This window comes from Asparagus officinalis, chromosome 5 (genome assembly GCF_001876935.1).
Source record: "Asparagus officinalis chromosome 5, Aspof.V1, whole genome shotgun sequence".
Taxonomy (NCBI): Eukaryota; Viridiplantae; Streptophyta; class Magnoliopsida; order Asparagales; family Asparagaceae; genus Asparagus; species Asparagus officinalis.
In genome coordinates this window covers 13,978,710-13,999,275 of record NC_033798.1, presented here as the reverse complement: position 1 = coordinate 13,999,275, position 20,566 = coordinate 13,978,710, and the positions used below count along the sequence as shown (strand labels likewise).

The window sequence follows — 20,566 nt, the reverse complement described above, 5'->3', positions numbered from 1 at the left end:
CATTCACGAAGGGTTGGTAGTTTTTTTTAAAGGAATTCTAACTCTTCTACCTGTGATGGAAACCACTCCAGTCCTATAGGGATGGTCCTGGTTTGGATCTCTTTCTAATCTTGTAAGTGAGCAAGATGCAGAGAGTAATTTGCATTAACAAGTGACTTGGATTAGGTAATGTGCAGTAGAGAACAATTCCAAATTGAAAGCTGAGTGTAGAGGAAATTTATACCATGCCTGCTCTGGAGCTCAGCGTCTCTATTGAGGCAAATAGCAATTAGTCAGCTTAGATGTCCTTTAGAGTCACGAATAAAAGAGAATTGAGGATACTGGAAACCATAGTTCACAAAGATTTCTACGGATAGTTCTCGATATAATAAGAGAAATCATTCTGAATTCACTAAAACATTTGCGATGCTAATTTAATTGGGTAAATATAAGAGGAATTTTCTTCTCTGCAAGGCATATACTGTTATTAGCCAACGGTTTTCATCTAGCAAGCGAAAATTTCAAAACTCAGATCACAGTGCAAGTTTTCTTACCATGATATTTTTTTTTAATCAGTCCAGATAGAGGAAAGAGCACAAAACATGACGATAATTCAAAACGAAGTTTATAAAGGTAAACATAAATGTTGTACAATTTTGGGGACACGACCATTTAATTTGCTGCCCCGACGGTCCAATGCACACAAATGAATTGGATTTACACAATACATGTTAACAACACACCAAAACTCTGCCAACTAGATCAGAAACAAGTTAAATAACTTACAAACGCTAGAAAGAAATAATGAATCGGACCTTCGACTGAAAATCAAACCAATGGAAAAGGAAAAAAAAAATGATGGTTCGGTGTCAGGCTATAAACAGAAGACAAACTTACATGTTGCTGCTGCTCTCACTTGCAGAAATCGAGGGGGTTTCTGACTTCACAGCAGGAGAAACCTTACTAATGTCCAAACCCTGAAGCGATCGCCGAAGGGGATCCTGCTGCATTAACTCTGAAAAAGCTCGGGAGTGGTTGAGCATTTGACTGTTTGAGAGATTGAAAGATTGCTGCATTTGAATGAATTCTTGGTGACGGTATGGCTGTTGTTGGTGAGTAAGAGAGAAGAAGGATGGGTTGTAGGGCATTTGATGGAGTCCTGTGTTGTAATTTTCACTGTGGTTGACAGCTTCCCCTGTCGCGACTTTCAGACGATCGACTTCCTGCTTTAGTGCCTCATTGAGTGCTGCAGGGACAATTCATAGGGATCAACTACTCATGGCTTAACTTGAATAAAGATAGGGGATAACTGCTATGTAACATGTCATGGATTTTAAAAAAGAAGAAGATATACTTTGGCCATCTGATCCCAAAACAGAGTAATCTACTTGGTATATGTATCCATCACATGGGTATCATGCCCATGTGATGCCAATGAGTTCTAGAGAGATTCCTTGATATCTCAGTGTGTTGTGGAGAAACCTCCTATTCTCTTGTAGGTTTTGGATATATTCCTATATTTCAGGGTTCAGGGGCAGATGACGAAGAGAACTGCATTTGGATACCAGGTAATCTAAGTACTGATAAAAAAGATTACGGGTAACAAGTTGCTAAACGCTTATAGTACAGGAAGTGTATTTGTAATTAACTCCTTAAAAATTCAAGTTAGGTTATATAAGTGCAAAGGTGGTGGAACTATAAGGTATTTAAGCGGTATTTAAGCGCTATTTAGCCCTCGCTTAGGAAAACCTCTGCTATTTATGAGCTTACTAACCACATGAGTTGGTAAGTCATGCAACCCTGATGTAGTTCGACCAATTCAAATAGGAAAATTTATTGAAAGATAACTAGGCATAACGTCTGTTAGTTAAGATTGTAGACAAAATACACTCAGATTTGAAGACAAAGAAGAGAAGGATAATATACGAAAAGAAAAATAAGAAATGATTTACATACATGCATACACACACACACAAAAAAAAAAACAGAAATACAGCAATAGGTACCCCTTTAAGTAGAATTAGCAATGATATACAAACACATGTTTGCCCAACACTATAGATACTTCTAGTGGAGTCCTTTTGTAAGACCCCAAGGAGATATATCAAGCTAATAAGCAAGTAAATTATTAAATTCATATATCTCAACCTTGAAAAGAATTCTTACCATCACGTAATTGAGCTTGTTGTTCCATAGCTTGCAACCGTATCTTCAGCTCAGCATTCTCTGCACCAAGCCCCGTTGTGTCTCTCTGCAAAGAAAAAGATTACGTAGCAAAGAGAATGAGTTCTATACCTTTTCAATAAAGTTTATAAGGTTATAAAAGTAAATTGATTTTGAAGACCAAGTTAATATTAGTATCTACTTGAGACTTTATTCCTAAGGTAAGAGTACTGCATCAACAGAAACTAATACATTTCCTGGAAATATCAACCAAACTTTCAAAGCCACCATTGGACCCTCATGTAGAATAAAACATAAAGGAAAAAAATTATTGGACTATAAAGTCCATGTAGGAATTTCTACCATAAAAAGAAGACCTTAATCTGCAAAGACTCAGAGACAGAAAATGTGAATCAGATTTTTTAAAGAAAAAAGAATAGAAGACAGGATTTTTCGTTAAAAGAATGAAAATGAGATGTTTGGTTAGCAAATGAAAAAGTAAGGTGTTTTTTTAGTATAAAGCAAAATCCAAAAAATGTTTAGCTAACCTTAGACGTTTTATTCATGAAAAAAAGAGGCAAGGACAAACCTGGTAAAGGGTGAGCTGTGCAGAAAGTGTTGTCGCTTCAGTCTGAAGGGTCTGAACTTTCCGCTCAAGTTCTGACATATAACGTGCTTTTCTTTCTTTCGAGCGAGCTGCAGACTGCCGATTCGCCAGAATTCTACATACCAATACCAAATCTTTATGCATCCGTCTTAAAACTTCGAAGCAAAGGAAAAACAAGAATCTCAAAGTGATTCACTAAAACAATCTCATAAACTAGTATAGAATATAACATAAAGTGTAACACTAATACAGGAAAAATGCATGAAATACTCATCATAGAATCTTCTGCAGAATAAGAAACAAAATGTCCAAGGAGGCCAACATGATAGATATTTTGCTCAAAGGTGTTCAACATGATGATATGCATATTTGTACTTTTATTTGATGACTTCATCTAAACACCTTACTTGTTGAAAAATGTTAAAAGTTTATCGATAAATAAATTATTACTTCATTTTCCTGTCTCAAATCTCAATTTGCAGTCATAAGATACTTATTATGAAAAATGTCTAAATTTTGAAAGAGCTCATCACTCTGTGCTTTTAACCAACAACAACAGTAAGCACTGGACTGATCACATACTGAATTTGCAGTAATAAGATACTTCCCAAAATGTAAAGTTTTGTATCACCTTTTTTGGGCTTGGGTCATTGTGGGTTAATGGGTCCAAAGTTTACTAGGTTGCTATCAGAAAAGGAAAGAACATAATAAATGTAAAGAAGCAAAGCAGCCAGAAAGCTGTCTGTAATTATCCATATAACAAATAGCTACGGCTTATAAAAGCAGCAGGTTTATACCTAGATTGTGAAAATAAATTACCACCAAAGTTGCACAAATGACGTCTCCCATAGCAAAGAGACAGATATCACAATTTCTGAGAACTGACCAAGGAAACACATTAAGAATTACATAACACAGAAATCTGTCATGGAACACCTAATCTGTGCCTGCCCAATCCACTGGAAAAGGAGAAGAAAATGAAGAACCACAGCAGGAACAGAGATGTGCATCATTGCCCAAGGGAGAAAGGGAATGTAAACAGCTAAAAGTTCAACACATTTACAATTATGTCGGCTTGCAGTCTTGATAAGTAGCTCTATCAAGCTAGACAATAGTTATAAGCTTCATGTGTAAGGTAATGGAAACATCCTCTCTCAAACCCATTAAAAGCAACTTTGAACTTCTCTCAAGTCAAACAATTTACTAAGAGTATTAACAGCAGTCAGCAGATGCTAAATGACATATCTACTGTTTCTATCAATTATGATCAATAACCCCACTGGCTTTCTTTATTTCACTAATCTACCCTTCCTGTGACCCTGTCCATACCAACTCTTCTCTCATGAATTCCCAGCTTCGTTTGTGATATATAAAAAACCAAATCCAACTCTAACTCAACCTAATTTTTTAACACCTCCTTCCTTCCTCCAAAAGAAGAAATTATAATCCTCAATTAGTGTAACCACAATTCCAACCCTAAACCAACCTTATGACTAAATACCCAAGCGTAAATTGCAGTCACAAACAAAGATTCTTAACTACACGCCATTCTCTCCATCGCTGTGTTCCTCCTGTGGCGGTTCTTTACTAGCAGAATGCCAAGATGATGGATGTAGAGGGGAGAGAAAAGAAGGTGATTGCATATGAGCAATTTGGTGAGTGGGTGAAAATGATAAAACTAATGAAAAAGCAGATGAGATATGTGAAGAATTCAAAAAATGAGCACGTAAGGAGTATGTGATTAATCCTAATGTCAGACCGAAGAAAAATAGTTATAAAATTTTAGGATAAATTAATGGTAGGTTTCTATATGTTACAATATACATGGTAATTTAGTATAAAAATGATAATAATTCATGACAGTTCTCACTAATTTAGCATTGGATAAGCACTAGCAGTTGTGGCAAAAAAAGAAAAAAGAGAGTAAAACCTATACAGCCTCTATCTCGAACAATATATGAAGAAGGGAGACAAGCTTTCTTATAAGCCTTAAGATGGTGTTTGACAAACCCTTAAAATTGGGCTAGGACTAAACCTGGCCCAGTTTTGGGTCTGTTCCTTGATTGGCAGAAAAAAGGGCCAGAATTGGCCCACTTTCTTTTAGGTTGAGAAAAGGTTTAAAACTAGCTCTTTTTGAACCACACCTTCCTTGGTTCAAAGAAGAACCAGTTTACCTCAAAACTAAGTCAAGATCAAACCAAACCTAGTTTTGAGGGTTTTGCCAAACACACTCTTAGCTTCTTCTTTTGGAGTCAAGATCTAGACTATCCGCTCCCTAGGTAGACTTGAAAACAACGGTAAAGAAACTAGAAATTTGTAATCTACAACGAAGTGTTCCAACTATTTTCTACTGAAACTCGAGTTGTTAATATCAGAAAAAACTAAACTAACCACTTCATTAAACAATCACCAAAATAAGCATTGGGATATAACCATGACCCAAATACTTTACCTTAATCTACTCTTTGGATCAACCACCGCTAACTCTGCTTGTTGCAAATTAATCGTCACCTTCTTCACCTCCATCACCTCCTCAAAAACTCCTCCCCCTTCTCCTCTTCAAATTGCCAATGATTCACCAATCAAGTTATTATACCGATGCTTTAGATTTGTAGAATACAGAAAACTACCATAGACTTATCTCCTTTCAATACACTCCTTTACAAGTTACAGAATATGTTAAATGATGTCCCGACCTTTTCTATCAACAATCAACGAACCCACCCTAGATTTCTTTATTTTAATAAACTATCCTTCCATGTCCACCCCAAAGCTCAATAAACTACCCTTCTATGTCCACGCCAACACTCCTGCTCCAATATTTCTTCTGAACTTTCAGTTTATAATTTATAAGTTTTTAGAAATCCAAACCCAACTCTAAATCAACGTGATCTAGTATTAACCTACTTCTTCCATCCTCCAAAACAAGAAACCCAAACCAACTTTCACAAAGATCTCTCGCTATCCCCTCGAACAGTGACCAGGTTCCGTTTCCTTCCCTTTTCTAAAAAAGGATGCTTTAGTCCCCATTTTCAGAAAGATGTTATTTTTTTCAGTTTACACTCCAATACCTTCCTTATATCCAACCTTTTTGACTAAATTCCGAGCCTCGATCCCACTCGTTGATGAAGGTCATGAGCTCATCAACATTCACTCCATCACAAAACTTGTGGCAGCTATTTAGTGGCAAAGTGAAGTAATTGATCTATCAAGAGATAGAATATGCCATGATTATAACAACCAGGTAGGTGAGTGGGAGAATACAATAAAAGAGGTTAGAAAAAAATATGAGAGGAGGCACATGGAGAATTATAAAATCCAAGTGCTAATTTCTTCAGAAAATAACATCACATGAACATGTGACCCAATCCTAATAGCAAACTGACAGATGATATTCAGTGAAAAGTTTGGAAAAAGTCTGGTAGTTTTTTCTCTATTTTACAAAGTTCATGATAGCTTAACTGAGAAGTAGTGAAAGCTCGATTAGGAAGAATCAAGTCTCTTGTTATGCTAAAAAGCAATTTAACAAATCAGTTTAAATTGTTAGTATTTTTCCAAATTTCCATTTAAATCTATTACTTTTCATTCTATTCCACCGTGGGACTACACTCCCAGCTCCCAATAATCTTCTACATCATTTGCGATCATATCTCAATCACTATGGATAACCAAAGCAGGAGTCCTCGAATAATCAATTTATGACAACATCCACCATCCATCGATAAATCTGACTTGGTCTAAACTAGCAAACATAAACACGATCACAACCACCAACATTCACAGGGTATCTAATAGAACGTGCTACTGGAGCTTAGCCACTGTTGTGATTCGTCGAGCTTCACATTGAACTTTGCTCCCCTCTGTTCCACAGTATGGACTACGACACTCCCTAAGAAGTCATGCCTCTTAGAGAGTTAAAATGAGATTTAACATAGATTAGAAGCAAGATTAGCTAAAAAAAACCTAAGTTGTCACCCAACTTTATATTTAAGTCAACAACTTTTTCTCAATGAGCACTCACAAACGAAGCTCAAATAGCTTCATGATGGTTTTCTCCGATTTGTCCTTAGATTAGGAATTGTTGAAAATATAACTAAAAACTGTAAATAAGACACCTTCCCGTCAAGCCGCTAGCTCCTTCGTGTTTTGTGGTCAATGTCTAGTCTATGCTCTACTCACCAGTCAAAATTAAATACAACGGTGAAACAACTAATAACTAGCAATCTATAATCAAGTAATCCGACTGTTTCTGCTATAATTCAAGCAGTCAGTGTCGAAAAAACTAAATTTAACAGAAGAATCACTAAACCAAGCGCAAGATCCAACCAAAACCCAAAAAAATTGACCTTTTCGCTTTCTTCGGATCGACGGCCGCCAACTCCGCCAGCTGCTCAGCAGTCATCGCCTTCTTCGCCTCCATCACCTCCTCGAAACTCCCCCCTTCTCCTCCTCCTCCTCCTCCCATCGCCGACGAATTCATCATCGACGATCCATCGATCGAGTTGCTGTACCGATGCTTCGGCTTCATCATCATCTCCGCCATCGGATCCCGAGCGCCTCCGCTCTCAGATCCAGATCCGCTCCCTTCCGGCTTCATCATCATCATCTCCGCCATCGGATCCCGAGCGCCTCCGCTCTCAGATCCAGATCCGCTCCCTTCCAACCTGCACCCGATCTTCTCAATGTCCATGAAAGTGCAGAACAGATCGTCCTCGGATCCGATCTCATCGAAGTTGTTCGAGGCCCCTAGCGGATCCGTGAACTCGTCGGGGATCCGGAACGGGAGCTCGGATCGGGCTCGGGTGGGACCCGCGGATTGGGTTGGGGAACATGGCGGGAGATCCGTTAGGGTGAGGGCTAGGGTTAGAATTTGAGGTCGGGTCTTGAGAATTCGACTGCATTTCGTTGAACCGAGGGGTGTTTCATGAAGAAGAAGAGGAGGAGAGAGAAAGGGCGGGGAGGACTTCAGTGTGAGTCCTACACAGAGGAGATTTTTCGTGTGGAGGCGGTGCTTTAATTGTGGGAGATCTGATTCGGGTTTGGAATTTTTAATAGTAGACCTTTGGCTCTTTAATATTTTCAAATTAGGCCTCAAGTCATTGAAATCGCTCGCCGCTCCCGCAATTTTTATTTGTTGCAAAAAAACAAGTCACAGAAAATGTTGCAGCAAAAAACATAGCATATTTCTTGGATGACATCAAACTGATTGCTTTTTGGATATTTTGCAATTTAATTATAGACCATGTATTTTAAATGCTAACTCAATGTTTTGTTGAAAGAAAACTATTGCGAAAGCTACTAAATTTTACTACACGAGAAAAATTGGGCCTAGATAATTTCTCTATTTAGATTAAAAAGATTTTTTTATGAATATGATTTATTTTATTTTAAATTTTTTTGGATTGTGGCATTTGCTTCCATCAAATTAGTTGCATTATTGTTAGCTTTTTCTTGCAATTATAAGTTCATTTTTCTTTCCTAACTGAAATGTTATAAACCAAACAGCTGAAAGATAAATTGTATGCTTGTATTCATATTTACAACTCTATTTTCACACAACCAAATAGCCTTAACTCTGTGGGATCAATTTGAAACTATTTATAAGAATTGAGGGACCTAATTGATCAAGGATTAGAACCTAAATGCAATTTCAATTATTCGAGGTGCTATATTCAAAATACTAATATCGAAAACGGATCTACGGATTGGTTTAAAAGGGCGACATGAAAGTACACGCGGTTTTTTCACCCGATCTGATCGGGTTTTGTGGGGCCCGCGAAACGTGATTGCTGTAGGTGACTTCTTGGGCTGGTGATTTTGTGATGATGTGGACCCAAGCTTGTTACGAACGATGGTTCTAGAAAGCTCCCTCGGTAGCCGGCAAGGCAACTTCAGCGCAGAAACGGCTCACGTGCTAAATTACTAAATTGACATTTTTGATAGGATGATTTTTTTCCATAGGCACTACAGGCACACTCCCAGACACACCCTCAGACACACGCCCTCTCTTGCTACAGTACACTGTACCTCACATGAGATTTTTTTTTTAAAAATCTCATGTGAGGTACAATGTATTGTAGCAAGAGAGGGCATGTGTCTGAGGGTGTGCCTGGAGTGTGCATGTATCATTTTTCTTTTTTGACTTGTGAGTAGGGCTGAGCATGGTTCGGTCCAAATCGAAAAAATCAACCAAACCGAACCGAACCGCATGGAAAAATCAGTTTTATGAGTAGGACGGTTCGGGTCGGTTTGAAAACTTTTTAACCCGAACCGACCCGAACCGACCGAATATAGTGCAATACTACACATTCTGATCTCAAACCCTACCCGACTCATCCCCAAAGAGTCAGAGATCTCAAACCCTAAACTCATTTTCTGAATCATTATGAGTTGAAAATAATATCATTATATCAGTGTTTAATGCTTCATAATCTCTTACTTTGTTGATATCTTTTTTTTCTTTAACACAGTTTGTTGTTTGATAAGAAGTTTGATAAAGTTAGAACTGAACAAATCGAACCGAACCGCACCGAACCGAACCGACTTGCAACATTTCGGTTTGGTTTTGAATTATAGACGGTTCGGTTCGGTTGTTCAAATTTTGGTAAAAACCGAACCGAACCGACTGTTGCACACCCTACTTGTGAGAGTATGGTCTTATAATATTTATATACTATATTAAATCTCTTATCTTTGAATCTACCACTTGGCAATTTTTTTATAAATTATTTTTCTTAAATAAAATAAATCAATCTATATCTCCTGCATGCTACCACTTCGTCTTGAGCCCTAGATAACAGTGTTATCGCTTTGATACTTGTGTGACCTTTATCTTTTCCTCAAAAGAGAACTTTTCTCTGCAGACAATTTCCTCTCTTCTATATATGGGGTTGTTTGGTTGTATGTTTTTAACATGTAAAAAGATGTAAAGTGTAAAAAAGTGGGTCCTAATATCAGTTTTCATCACTTTTAATTGTTTATTTGTAGTTATGAAAATAGTGTAAAGTGATTTCATATGCTGATGTGGCTTGTAAAGTGATTTCATGAAAAAAGACATAATTTTAGGAGAAAGCTGACATTGAAGTCAGGAAAAATAATAAAAAATAATTCCAACCAATATGATCATTTGAGTAGGGACCGCTTTTTACACTTTCCAAATAAACAATTAAAGTTACATTTGCAAACCAAACAAACAATTTATGATTCCAATCGAATAAAAAACAAACAAAGAAAAGTATAAAAATGGAATTGATGAGGTAGACAACAACTTTCCAAGTTGTGTCATAAATACACAACTTCACCAACAACAACCAAACAGCCCCTATAATCTTACCCTTCTCTATCCTCTCAAGCACACATCTAACTCCCCCCTCATCTATCCTTCTCTCTTAAAAATTTCAGTATATTGATTTTTATTTGAACGCGAAATTAATTTTGAATCAAAGCGTGTGTTTGGATAAAACTAGAGTCATTGCCTTGGCTTGCGTCTCTTAGAGTCGCATATAATGTTGCGAGGCAACATCCATTCTTTGTTTCTTACAGTTACTATACAAACCACCATGCTGAATAATGTAACTTCATGAGGAGATGGTGTTTAAGACATTATTGTGGCATAGTTGAATCTCATGGGCTTGATGTCTTTGAAACCTCCTATTTTTGTTTTTGTTTGCTGATAGTTATATACATGTAGTCTAGATCATCAAGTTCTTTTATATAAAATATGGTAAATTACACTAAATTTCTAATAAGTTTTTGCTTCTTACAGTTAACTACCAAATATATATTTTAAACTTCTCAAAAATGTTCAAAATTTTTTGATTGATTGATTGATTTTATTTCGTTTTCACTTCAATCCCATACCGACATTACTCTATGATTTTTATCTCTCGAGACTAGTAACATTAAAAAATAGATTTTTTTTGCATGTATACCTCTCATATTACCTACTTACGAATTGACCCCCAAAACTGAAAACTGAAAACTTCTTAACTAATTTTTTTGTAATAACTACCCAATAGCCTTCAAAAAGTTTAAAAAAACGAACAAAGAGCCATCTAAAAATATAACAATTACAAAAAAAAAACCCACGAAAATTCTGAAATTTTTAAAGAAGCCGATTAAAATGTGAAATTTAAAAACCATAAAAATATAAAAAATTACAAATAACAATCAGAAAAATTCAACATCACAAAATATGGGTTTTCAAAATATTCCCCTTAAAATCATAAAATTAGAAACCGCCTCTTAAATTCAATTATTATAAACAGCCCCCTAAAATATCTAAAAATAAAAACTAACCCCTTGAAATATCTAAAAGTTACAAATTTCCACCTTTAAGTCCAAAAACAACAAACAACATTATGAACAATCTAAAAATTACAAAAATAGACACTTGAAAAATATGAAAAATTACATAATACCACCTAATAATACAAAAATTACAAACAACATCAAAATACTAGAAACTACCAATAGTTCCACTGCAAGCTTTGTAAATTAAAAACAACCCCTTAAGTTTCGAAAACTACATACAACAACTTTAAAATTTTCAAAATTAATGCAAATGTACGTATAAATATTATGAAAAATTATAAAAAATCCCGAAAATCCCAAAATGAGGAATAACTCTCTCAAGTATGAAATTGAAAATAGCTACTATAAATTTTAAGAATTGCAAACAATCCCATAAGGTTAAAAAATTATAAATACCTAGAATAATCAAAAACTTAATTACAACTAACCCTTGAAAGATCAAATAATTACAAACAAATGATAAATTAAAAATTACAAATAACCTGATAAAAGTAAAAAAAAAATCACAAATAGATCGCTAGAACCCCTAAAAAATTATAAACAACCATATTTTGTTTGTGATTTCTAGATTTTCATGCAGTTGTTTCTAATTTTTAGAATTTCTTAGATAGATAATTATAGTTTTCATTTTTTTCCAAAGCCTTTTTGTAATATTTAGATTTTTTTAAGGGGAAAGAAATTCATAGTTTTAAAATTTGTGGGTTATATGCTAAAATGTTTAATTTTTATTTGTGGTTTTCTGCCAAAATCTATTGAGAGTATTTTAATTTTTGATTACACATAGTTTAGTAATGTTAGCTTTGGGGTTTTAGTGGTTATTAAGAGATTAGTGAGAAATTTAAAGATTTTAGATGTTTATTATAAACGGCTGGAAAAAAATTTCGTAACATTTAACGGGTATAGCACTAGCCACTAACTAACAGAAATAATCTCATACACAAAGCTTGAAGCTGCATGAAGATTCTATTTTAAATTAGAGTGGTTTAGTGCATAAAATAATTCCTCTAAAATTCCTAAATTATTGGTAGAAAACTGAAGATGTATAATGGATGTTCATTTCTGTATGATTTTAATTTCTTTTGTTAAAAGTAGTGAGCAAATTATGGTTTATTTTTCTGAAATATATTTAAAAGTTATAACATTTACCTATTTAAAAAAAAATTATAACCTCAATAATATCAAAATGGTGCATCACACGGGTCTGAAACTAGTTATAATATAAAATTAATATCAATCTGGACGTTTTTTCTACTGCTAGAATACACTTATTTGTGGTTTTTTAAGAGGAAAAAAATACAATGCTAGAAATATGGTCCCGCTACAGATAATGGCAATTTAGCTACCATATTATTATTATTTATAAATATTGTCAAAAATATTAGAAAATATTTATGTTCTAGAAGTCTTAAAAATCGATGCTTGTTTTGGTACTTCCAGTTATATATGCAAATGTGAAAAAGGACCCCTGAATATTTAATATCATAGGCTAATTTTAGAACTATTTAATTTTCTCTTAATTAATGTTCGTTGAATTTATTGTTAAACTTAATTATCTCAATTTTATTTTAAAAAAAATGAAACTCGCTTCCAATCATGTTAAGAAGAGAAATCTTTTATTATTCATGCGCGCATCAGTAGATGCGGAGGGTAATTACTTTTTTACTTTTTTTTTAAAAAAAAAACACACCCTGGTGGGGTCCAACTATTCACACTCCCAAACAGTAACTTTGGGGGTGTGTGAGGACTAAATTGCCCTTCTCCCCTCCCAAACAGTAACTTTGGGGGTGTGTGAGGACTAAATTGCCCTTCTCCCAAACCAAAACAGGTCAAGTCCATTCCAGAAACACCCTCAACATCAAAAGGGCATTTTCGACAATCCAACTCCCAAAATTACTGTTTGGGAGTGGATATAGCAAACATGACCCTGGTGGTAGCCCTGCTTTGAACTTACTACCCCCTCTAGTTTTATTATTACAAATAGACCCGTTGAGTGGTATTTTTTTGACTCCCTTAACCTTAGGGGGTCTATTTGTCAACCAAAAAAGGGGTTTTAAATTGGCCTGCATTGCTCAAAAAAAAAAAAAAAAAGCAAAAAACCCGATACTTCAGGGGTTTGTAAGTACAAAGCAAAAAAAAAAAAAAAAAAGCAAAAAACCCGATACTTCAGGGGTTTGTAAGTACAAAGCAGTGAAACTACGGGAGGGTTGTGCAGAATTAACTAATGTCGTAGGGTATCTATACAAATAAATAAATAATAAAATAAAAATAAAAATAAAAATCTCTTTCTCTTCGGGTAAAACGGTAATAAATAAAAAAATCACCAAGTGTCTCTATCCGCAACAATAGAACTACAGGAGTAGTAGGTACAAAACATCGAAACTACAGGACGGCGATCCGCAATTAACTAATGCTGTAGGGCATCTATGTAAAGTCAAACATGTGCTAACATTTGAAGTTACACTGCAATAATGTCGTTATGCATCTTCATGGTCTTGGTTGGAACGTTTCATTAATCAATATTAATCATGTTGATATCTTGAGATTTATTTTGCAGGGTTATATTGGCAGCAAAGTTGACATGAGCTTTTTTGGTTATCGGGTAATTATATAGTACACTTGGTAAACTGTTTTCTCGTCAATTTGGTTACAGTGAAATAAGCTTTTAATGTAAACTTAGTTTCGGCCTTTAAGATTTGGATGACAATAGTGCAAGCACATAAAATTTAAAAAAATTGAAACTTTTGAATATTCGATTTTTGCTTGAGATATTGCTTCCATTTTTGAGATAGCATGATCAGCGGAAGAAAATAACACCTACTGCTCTGAACTGCGCTTGTCCGAAGGCGACGACACTAATAAACATTTCCCCAAAAGGAAAGGCCGGGGTTCTTTGTAATTTTTACAACTTTTAAGGGGCTATTTGTAGAAAATAGTGGGCTATTTTGGATGACAAATAGTGGGCTGTTAGTTTGTTTTCCGAAAAAAAATCGGAAATAAAAAACTCACATTTCAACTCATTTCAAGAGAGATTTCAAGACATTTCCCGTATTTCTTTTTTTTTTGTTTGTTTCGCAATGAAATCACCCTCACGTCACCACCACGTCACATAAGAAACAAATCCAGACGCAATAGTAACAGTGTTTCGATTTACATTTCTAGTGTTTATTTGAACATAAAAAAAGGAAATGGAAATCAGGCGCAATAGTAATAGTGTTTTCAACGATTAAGTAATCTGTTTTATTCATAGTCACTGTTTCAACAGTGTTTTTTAGTAATTAAAAATTTATTGAAGTGACATTTCCAAATGTTTTTAAGTGTGAAAACACTTTTCTCAAAAATCTGACGCGACACCCTCATATTACTTGTTTAGCTAAATCAGTGTCCAGTTCATCACTTGCTTTTCCTTCAATCCCTAAAACGTTCTAAAAAGCCTATTTGCCTCCCTCCTTCAATTATAAAATGTAATTTCCCTATCCAATATTCTTCTCTAAAAATTTCAAGAAAACCAAAGAGGTACTACATTAGGGCATCTCCTTCGACCAACAATTTCTCTGAATTTATATATCGACGTCGAGTCTATAGAAAACTCAAATTGGAAATTTCTCATTCTAAAGATAATAAACGATATTCGTGAACCATATATATGAAGGAACCTTGGGTAGTACCATGGAACGCAAAATCGCATGGTATTTATTTTTCTGTTGTCGACGTTGGAATTGGATAGGGTCTTTTTTTTTTTCCCTCGCCATGTTAAGAAACGAAATCTCTTTTAACTTCGAAAACTATGGGGGATTTGCAGATTGCTCCCCTTAACTATTTCAATTCCACAAAAGGTGAAGTGCTTATATACCTTGAATTATGTACTTTTAATCACGTGTGTTCACCTTAGAATTTTAGTGCGATAAACTATACGTCTTGATAATTCGTAGTAGGGGCATTTGGATCAATGTTCAAGTTGACATCTTGGAATATTATTTGAATGTGGCCAATGGAGGCGATCAATAAAAAAAAAAAAAAAAAGGTTGTAGAAGGATATTTACAATTGTAACTTTTCTTCCCATTTCTGCAACGTAAAATGCGAGCTCAATCTTTGTTTCTTTTTTGTTAACCGGTGATAATAGTACACTCGGTGTTCTGTTTTCTCTTAAATTTGAATTCATTGACATAAGCTTTTAATGTAAACTTAGTTTTGGTCTTTTAAGATTTGGATGACAATAGTGCAATCGCATAAACTTCAAACTTGAAAATTTTTGAATATTTATAATTTCCATCAAGGTAACACTTTATACTCTGAAGAGAATTACGCTCGTCCAAAGGTGACAGCATTAGCACTAATAACTATTCCCAAAAATAAACTAATAAACAAAATCAAACTGGAACTGCTGATGATATCTTTATTTGATCCAAAGCTTTTACAGCAGTTAGAAGTATCCCGAAATCTACTAATTCCGTATTCACTTTACCTCTTCCATTTTTTTGGAAACTAAATACAATTTTAGATAAAAAAAAACAATATGACAGAATTTAAAATTTTCATTACAAATATATCAGCGAAGGGGAAGTTTTGCATCCAATATTCAAGTTTTGTATGAGATAACATGTTTAAAAGGATATGAAAACTCAACTGGAAAATCCTTGAGACTGATAAACCAATAGAAGAGAATACCAATAGCTGCTCCTAAGAATACATTTGTTCAGCACACAGGCTGAAATACACAAATACAAAAAATCAAGTAAGGATCAGCTTTCCATCAATTTCATTTGATCCAAGGCTTTTACCCAAAATCACATTTGCAGTCCCCTGAAGTCTACAAATTCTCTAACTCAGCCCTTCTTAAATTTCATAATAACCAAACCACTTCTCTCCATGAACTTCCACCATGTTTAACAAATTTTCTACCAATAATATATCCTTAAAAGGGGAAGTAACTATCTCATCAAAAATGATAAATAGCAATATAATTATGAGAGCTTCTTCTCTTGAGCAACAGCAGCAGCAGCTACTTTCTTTTGTCTACTCTTCCAAGCTGGCATCTTCCCGGGGAAAGCCCATCTCAAAAGCCTCTCCCATCCATAACACCCGACATACATAAGCCCAGCCCAAAGCAGCAACTTCCCCCTCATCCCCTCGGGCAAAGGCACAAGCTTCAACCAATCATTCAAATCCCTGAACACATCAGAAGTTATCACGACAAAAAACCCCACAGCCGCCAACAACGCAATCTGAAACGGCTTGTTCTCCGAAATCCCCTGATTAAAAGGCCGTCCCATATAGTTCACAGCAAATGTGGCAACTTGAATCATCATGTTCACCATGTAGGAAACCGTGTTCACAAGATTAGGGTGGAAGTCCGAGTCTGGTTCAATGCATTCCTCCGGCATGTATTTTGATGCTAGGTTAACCGCTGAAATTAGGAAGCATAGATGCATTGCGAACTGACCGAGGAGAGAGAGGAAGACGTAGGCACAAAAAATGTTTGGATGCGGCCGGTCAGGAGAGAGATGCTGAAGAGGACGAGCGTGGGAGATGAAGAGGAAGAAAGCGGCGGTGAAGACTCCGCTTATTGTAGCTTGGATGTCACCGAGTTTGACTCCATCTAAGTACATTACACTTAGGACATAAGCAGTTGCGAGGCAATTGAGACCAAGGATCTTGAACATTTGAAGGGTAGTTACTAAAGTGCTCCTGCCCTGACGAATGATATCTAGGGTTGGGGCGACAGAGGCGTGCTTTGCTGTGAAAGGAGAGGCCATGGAGGCGTCTCCGAGCTTAACTACTGGCGGGGCACGGCTGTCTCCCTCCTCGTTCATCTCGTCTATCATTTTCTTGAGTTTCTCTCGCTGCTTCTCGGCTGCTGTGAGATGGCGATTAGTGGTGGAAGTAGAGCTACTGGATGAGCCGAGTTTATTTGATGATTCTGCAATGGGTTTAGTCTTCTTTGGCTTGGATGACTTGGCTTCGGGTTTCGAAGATTGTTTTGAATCTCCTGTTTGAGCAGGTGGAACAGCATTCAAGAGAGCAATACCAACATGGGCCTGAATTTTGCAGGATATCACAATATATTAGAATATGGAACAACAAATATATGTGAAAGCTATTTCATTGTAATACGGGTTCAAGAAAATATTTAGAAAAATAACGTTGCACATGCCAATATCAGTCATTGAGGCATCAAACAGATCGGGATGAGATCACTTTTCTACAATTCAATTTAAAACTGGCTGAACTAATATGCATGTTTATTTGCCATGGATGGATCAACTGGGTGACAATCATATAGCCAGACTCGGTCCATCTAAAAAAGGGCTATGCAGGTGAGATAATTATGACCCTTATCACTTCTTCAATACCTGGTCATTCTTGTTGGAGTCTGGGTCAGGTCAAAACTTGTCATACTCATCAACCATACCCCCAAAAAGTTGATAATAACTACTACTATAAATAAAATTCCCTTGCACACCTTTTCTCTTACTTGTGCACCGACATCTTGCAAAAATCATGGCCCATAACACATAAAGCAGCATATATAACTTGTAAGTTGGAATGAGGTTCGTCTTTCATGTTTTATGAAATCAGAAAAGAATAGGGGAGAAAAAGCGGGCACATAGATAACCATACCCAAGATCACATAAAACAAGTGTATATGTGAAACAACACGGACCTAATTGTTAATGAGATTAAGCGCACACAAAAAAAAAAGCCCCCTGTCAAAACCTAAACTGCACCAGATTAAATCATAACATGAGAAGCAATCTAAAATCATAGCATGAAACAAAAGGAAAAAATTCTAACCAAAATCTTAATGGGCAGGTCTTATGCTCATGGCTATAAGGAAATTCTCCCATAATTCTACAACCATGTAGAACTTTCCATTGTTACTTTGATGCTTTAACAGCACCAGACAGATTTATGATCAACTATCCCAAATTTAAAACGAGGAGAGCAATAAAGTCAAATATTATGGTGGTCAATGTTTCACGTGTCATCCAATAGTTCCATAATTCTACAACCATATAGAACTTTCCATTGTTACTTTGATGCTTTAACAGCACCAGACAGATTTACGATCAACTATCCCAAATTTAAAACGAGGAGTACAAGGAAGTAAAATATTATGGTTGTTAATATTTCACGTGCCATCCAATAGTTGCATAGAGAAAACACAGGATCAGAAATACCTGCTTCAGTGCGCCAACATCATTTGTTCCATCACCGCACATCAGTGTCATCCTCCCAACAGATTTAAAAGTGGTCAATATTAGCTCTTTCTGTTCAGGGGCGACCCGAGCAAAGACCTGTGGCCATAACATTTTGCGGATTGTAAGACTGAATAGCTATAAGCATTTACTACTTCAAATGTATGATGTCTAACCTTCACATAAGGGATGACTTGGATGACAGCACCAGCTCGCTCTAGTTTCTCGAAGCAGTCCCCACCAATGCAAAGATCATGAGACTCAGACAAAGATTCCACCTCTTTCTCACTGCAGGGACAACTATTTCTCAGACCCAATATGTAAATAAATCTGATAGCAACCAGAGTTTTAAAATTTCTCTAACCAAAAGGGTGCTACTGCTAGAATAAAAATTCAGAAGAACCAGTATGTGATCAGATAGTAATGTCACGAAAAGAATCAGCTAGACAATTTTCAAAGCCAAAGCAGGAAACTCAAAGACCAAGTTGCATACAATGCACACGTTGGGACTTGGGACCTTTTACCTGAAAGAAGTCTTCTCAGTTTCGTCAGGCGAAACCCACTCAAAACCCCCTCCATTCTTTGAAGGGGTTAGAATCAATGCAGGTTTAGAGATAATATGGACTTGGCTGGCAACATGGCAGGCTGTCAGAGCCTGGTCCCCAGTAATCATAACCTAAAAATCGTGACATCTATTAGAATACGGCAAAAGGAAATTCAATATCACCCAAAAAATGCCCGGTTAACAGAAAGTATCCACCTAAAGAGATAGGTAGCCAAATAGATGCAGCAACTAACCAAGAAAAGTAAAGAAGATACTTAACACTGTCAATACAGTTGAAATATATCCGCTATTTTAAGCACCATATAATCTTTTACTGTTTTACATCATACTGCACTGGATTAAAGCAGTTGAAAAGATATTAATTAAAACATAACAAATATAATGGTTAGATCTCCATAAGTAACATCTAAAAACGTCAAGATATATCCTAAGCAAGATGCAACAACAACAACAAAGCTTTTATCTCAAATGTTTGGGGTGAGCTACATGAATCCTATTCTTCTATTATGCTCTATTATAGGTCATCTCTTCCATTTAATTGGCCATCATCATATTCTTCTTGATTGCTCCCAACCAAGTTTTTTTGGGTCTACCTCTCGATCTCTTTGTTCCGTTAACTACAATATTATCACATTTCCTACCTGATGCACTAAGAGGTCTCCATTGTTCCATTAACGACATGGATCCTATTCTCTCTCATTTTATCCTCAATTGAAGCAACACTAATTTACTTTGCTAATGTTGTGCTTTAATTTTATTGCTAAAGTGCTGGGCCTGTCCCATGCTAGAATAAGAAAGAGTGTTGCGTTAGGTAGCTGACAACTAGTGTAAACCATAATCCGACCACATGACATAAATCCTATGCAAGATGTAAAAAAATAATAGCCCAACACACATTCTTCTTTTGTTTTCTTTGGAGATGTTTTTTTTTGTTGGGGGGGGGGGGGGGTGTTGAAGATGATAAGCCCTGATTGTATATTCCACCGAAGTACAAACTATATGCCAAGTTGACATGAAATAAAAAAGAAGTTCCTTTGCATGGGACTGTATCTGTTTTCTATGAAACCTAAAAATAAATTTGTTGCTAATTTAATATTTTGAGGGCAATTACTAAGATAACTGCAAAGTCCAGCAGCCACCTATTATGCTATTTAGCTACTATAAATGTAACAATTACAAACTGGAAGTTAATCATGTTATGAACATTAACTATTCAGCAAAGACAAAAATTTCCATACATATTCCTCAGAAATATTGGCATACCAAGTCATGTGAGGACTCCTTTAATTCTTTCAGCACAGAACCAGAGTCGGATCTAATAGGACAGTTGAAAACCTGAAAAAAAAAAGTAATGACATTAAATCTCCAATACATTATTCAGCTGAAAAAAAATCTAACTAATTCAAGTATCGTTGCTAATTTAATATTTTGAGGGCAATTACTAAGATAACTGCAAAGTCCAGCAGCCACCTATTATGCTATTTAGCTACTATAAATGTAACAATTACAAACTGGAAGTTAATCATGTTATGAACATTAACTATTCAGCAAAGACAAAAATTTCCATACATATTCCTCAGAAATATTGGCATACCAAGTCATGTGAGGACTCCTTTAATTCTTTCAGCACAGAACCAGAGTCGGATCTAATAGGACAGTTGAAAACCTGAAAAAAAAAAGTAATGACATTAAATCTCCAATACATTATTCAGCTGAAAAAAAATCTAACTAATTCAAGTATC

At 35.7% G+C, this 20,566-nt stretch overlaps 2 protein-coding genes across 3 annotated transcripts in view; both read right to left on the bottom strand.

The window, feature by feature from the left end:
- On the bottom strand, positions 583-7,736 carry LOC109842834 (transcription factor RF2b-like). 2 transcript variants are annotated; one of them, XM_020411733.1, is made up of 5 exons: positions 7,353-7,736; positions 7,096-7,283; positions 2,732-2,864; positions 2,146-2,230; positions 583-1,225 (listed from the first exon to the last, which is right to left on the bottom strand). In XM_020411733.1, exons 1-5 carry the CDS (start codon positions 7,437-7,439, stop codon positions 873-875), a joined length of 846 nt encoding a protein of 281 aa, XP_020267322.1. In that variant the 5' UTR covers positions 7,440-7,736; the 3' UTR covers positions 583-872. The 2 variants fall into 2 exon arrangements, with proteins under 2 accessions (XP_020267322.1, XP_020267324.1); XM_020411735.1 differs by lacking the exon at positions 7,353-7,736 and having other exon boundaries at positions 7,096-7,334.
- Positions 15,578-20,566, bottom strand: part of LOC109842778 (probable manganese-transporting ATPase PDR2) — a 36,585-nt gene continuing 31,596 nt past the window's right edge. The window contains exons 18-21 of the mRNA XM_020411660.1: positions 18,784-18,935; positions 18,436-18,547; positions 18,242-18,358; positions 15,578-17,098 (exon numbers count right to left, since the gene is read on the bottom strand). Coding sequence (XP_020267249.1) covers positions 16,025-17,098; positions 18,242-18,358; positions 18,436-18,547; positions 18,784-18,935 — 1,455 coding nt within the window. The 3' untranslated portion in view covers positions 15,578-16,024. The remainder of the gene's footprint in view (positions 17,099-18,241; positions 18,359-18,435; positions 18,548-18,783; positions 18,936-20,566) is intronic.

What these genes read in the sequence shown, in the direction of transcription:
- LOC109842834 (XM_020411733.1), bottom strand. Translation starts at nt 7,439, where the DNA reads ATGGACATTGAGAAGATCGGGTGCAGGTTGGAAGGGAGCGGATCTGGA. An exon ending in GATCCGAAGAAAGCGAAAAG is followed by an intron (nt 2,865 to 7,095) that starts GTCAATTTTTTT and finishes ATTGGTATGTAG; the next exon opens with AATTCTGGCGAATCGGCAGT. An exon ending in ACAAGCTCAATTACGTGATG is followed by an intron (nt 1,226 to 2,145) that starts GTAAGAATTCTT and finishes TTGTCCCTGCAG; the next exon opens with CACTCAATGAGGCACTAAAG.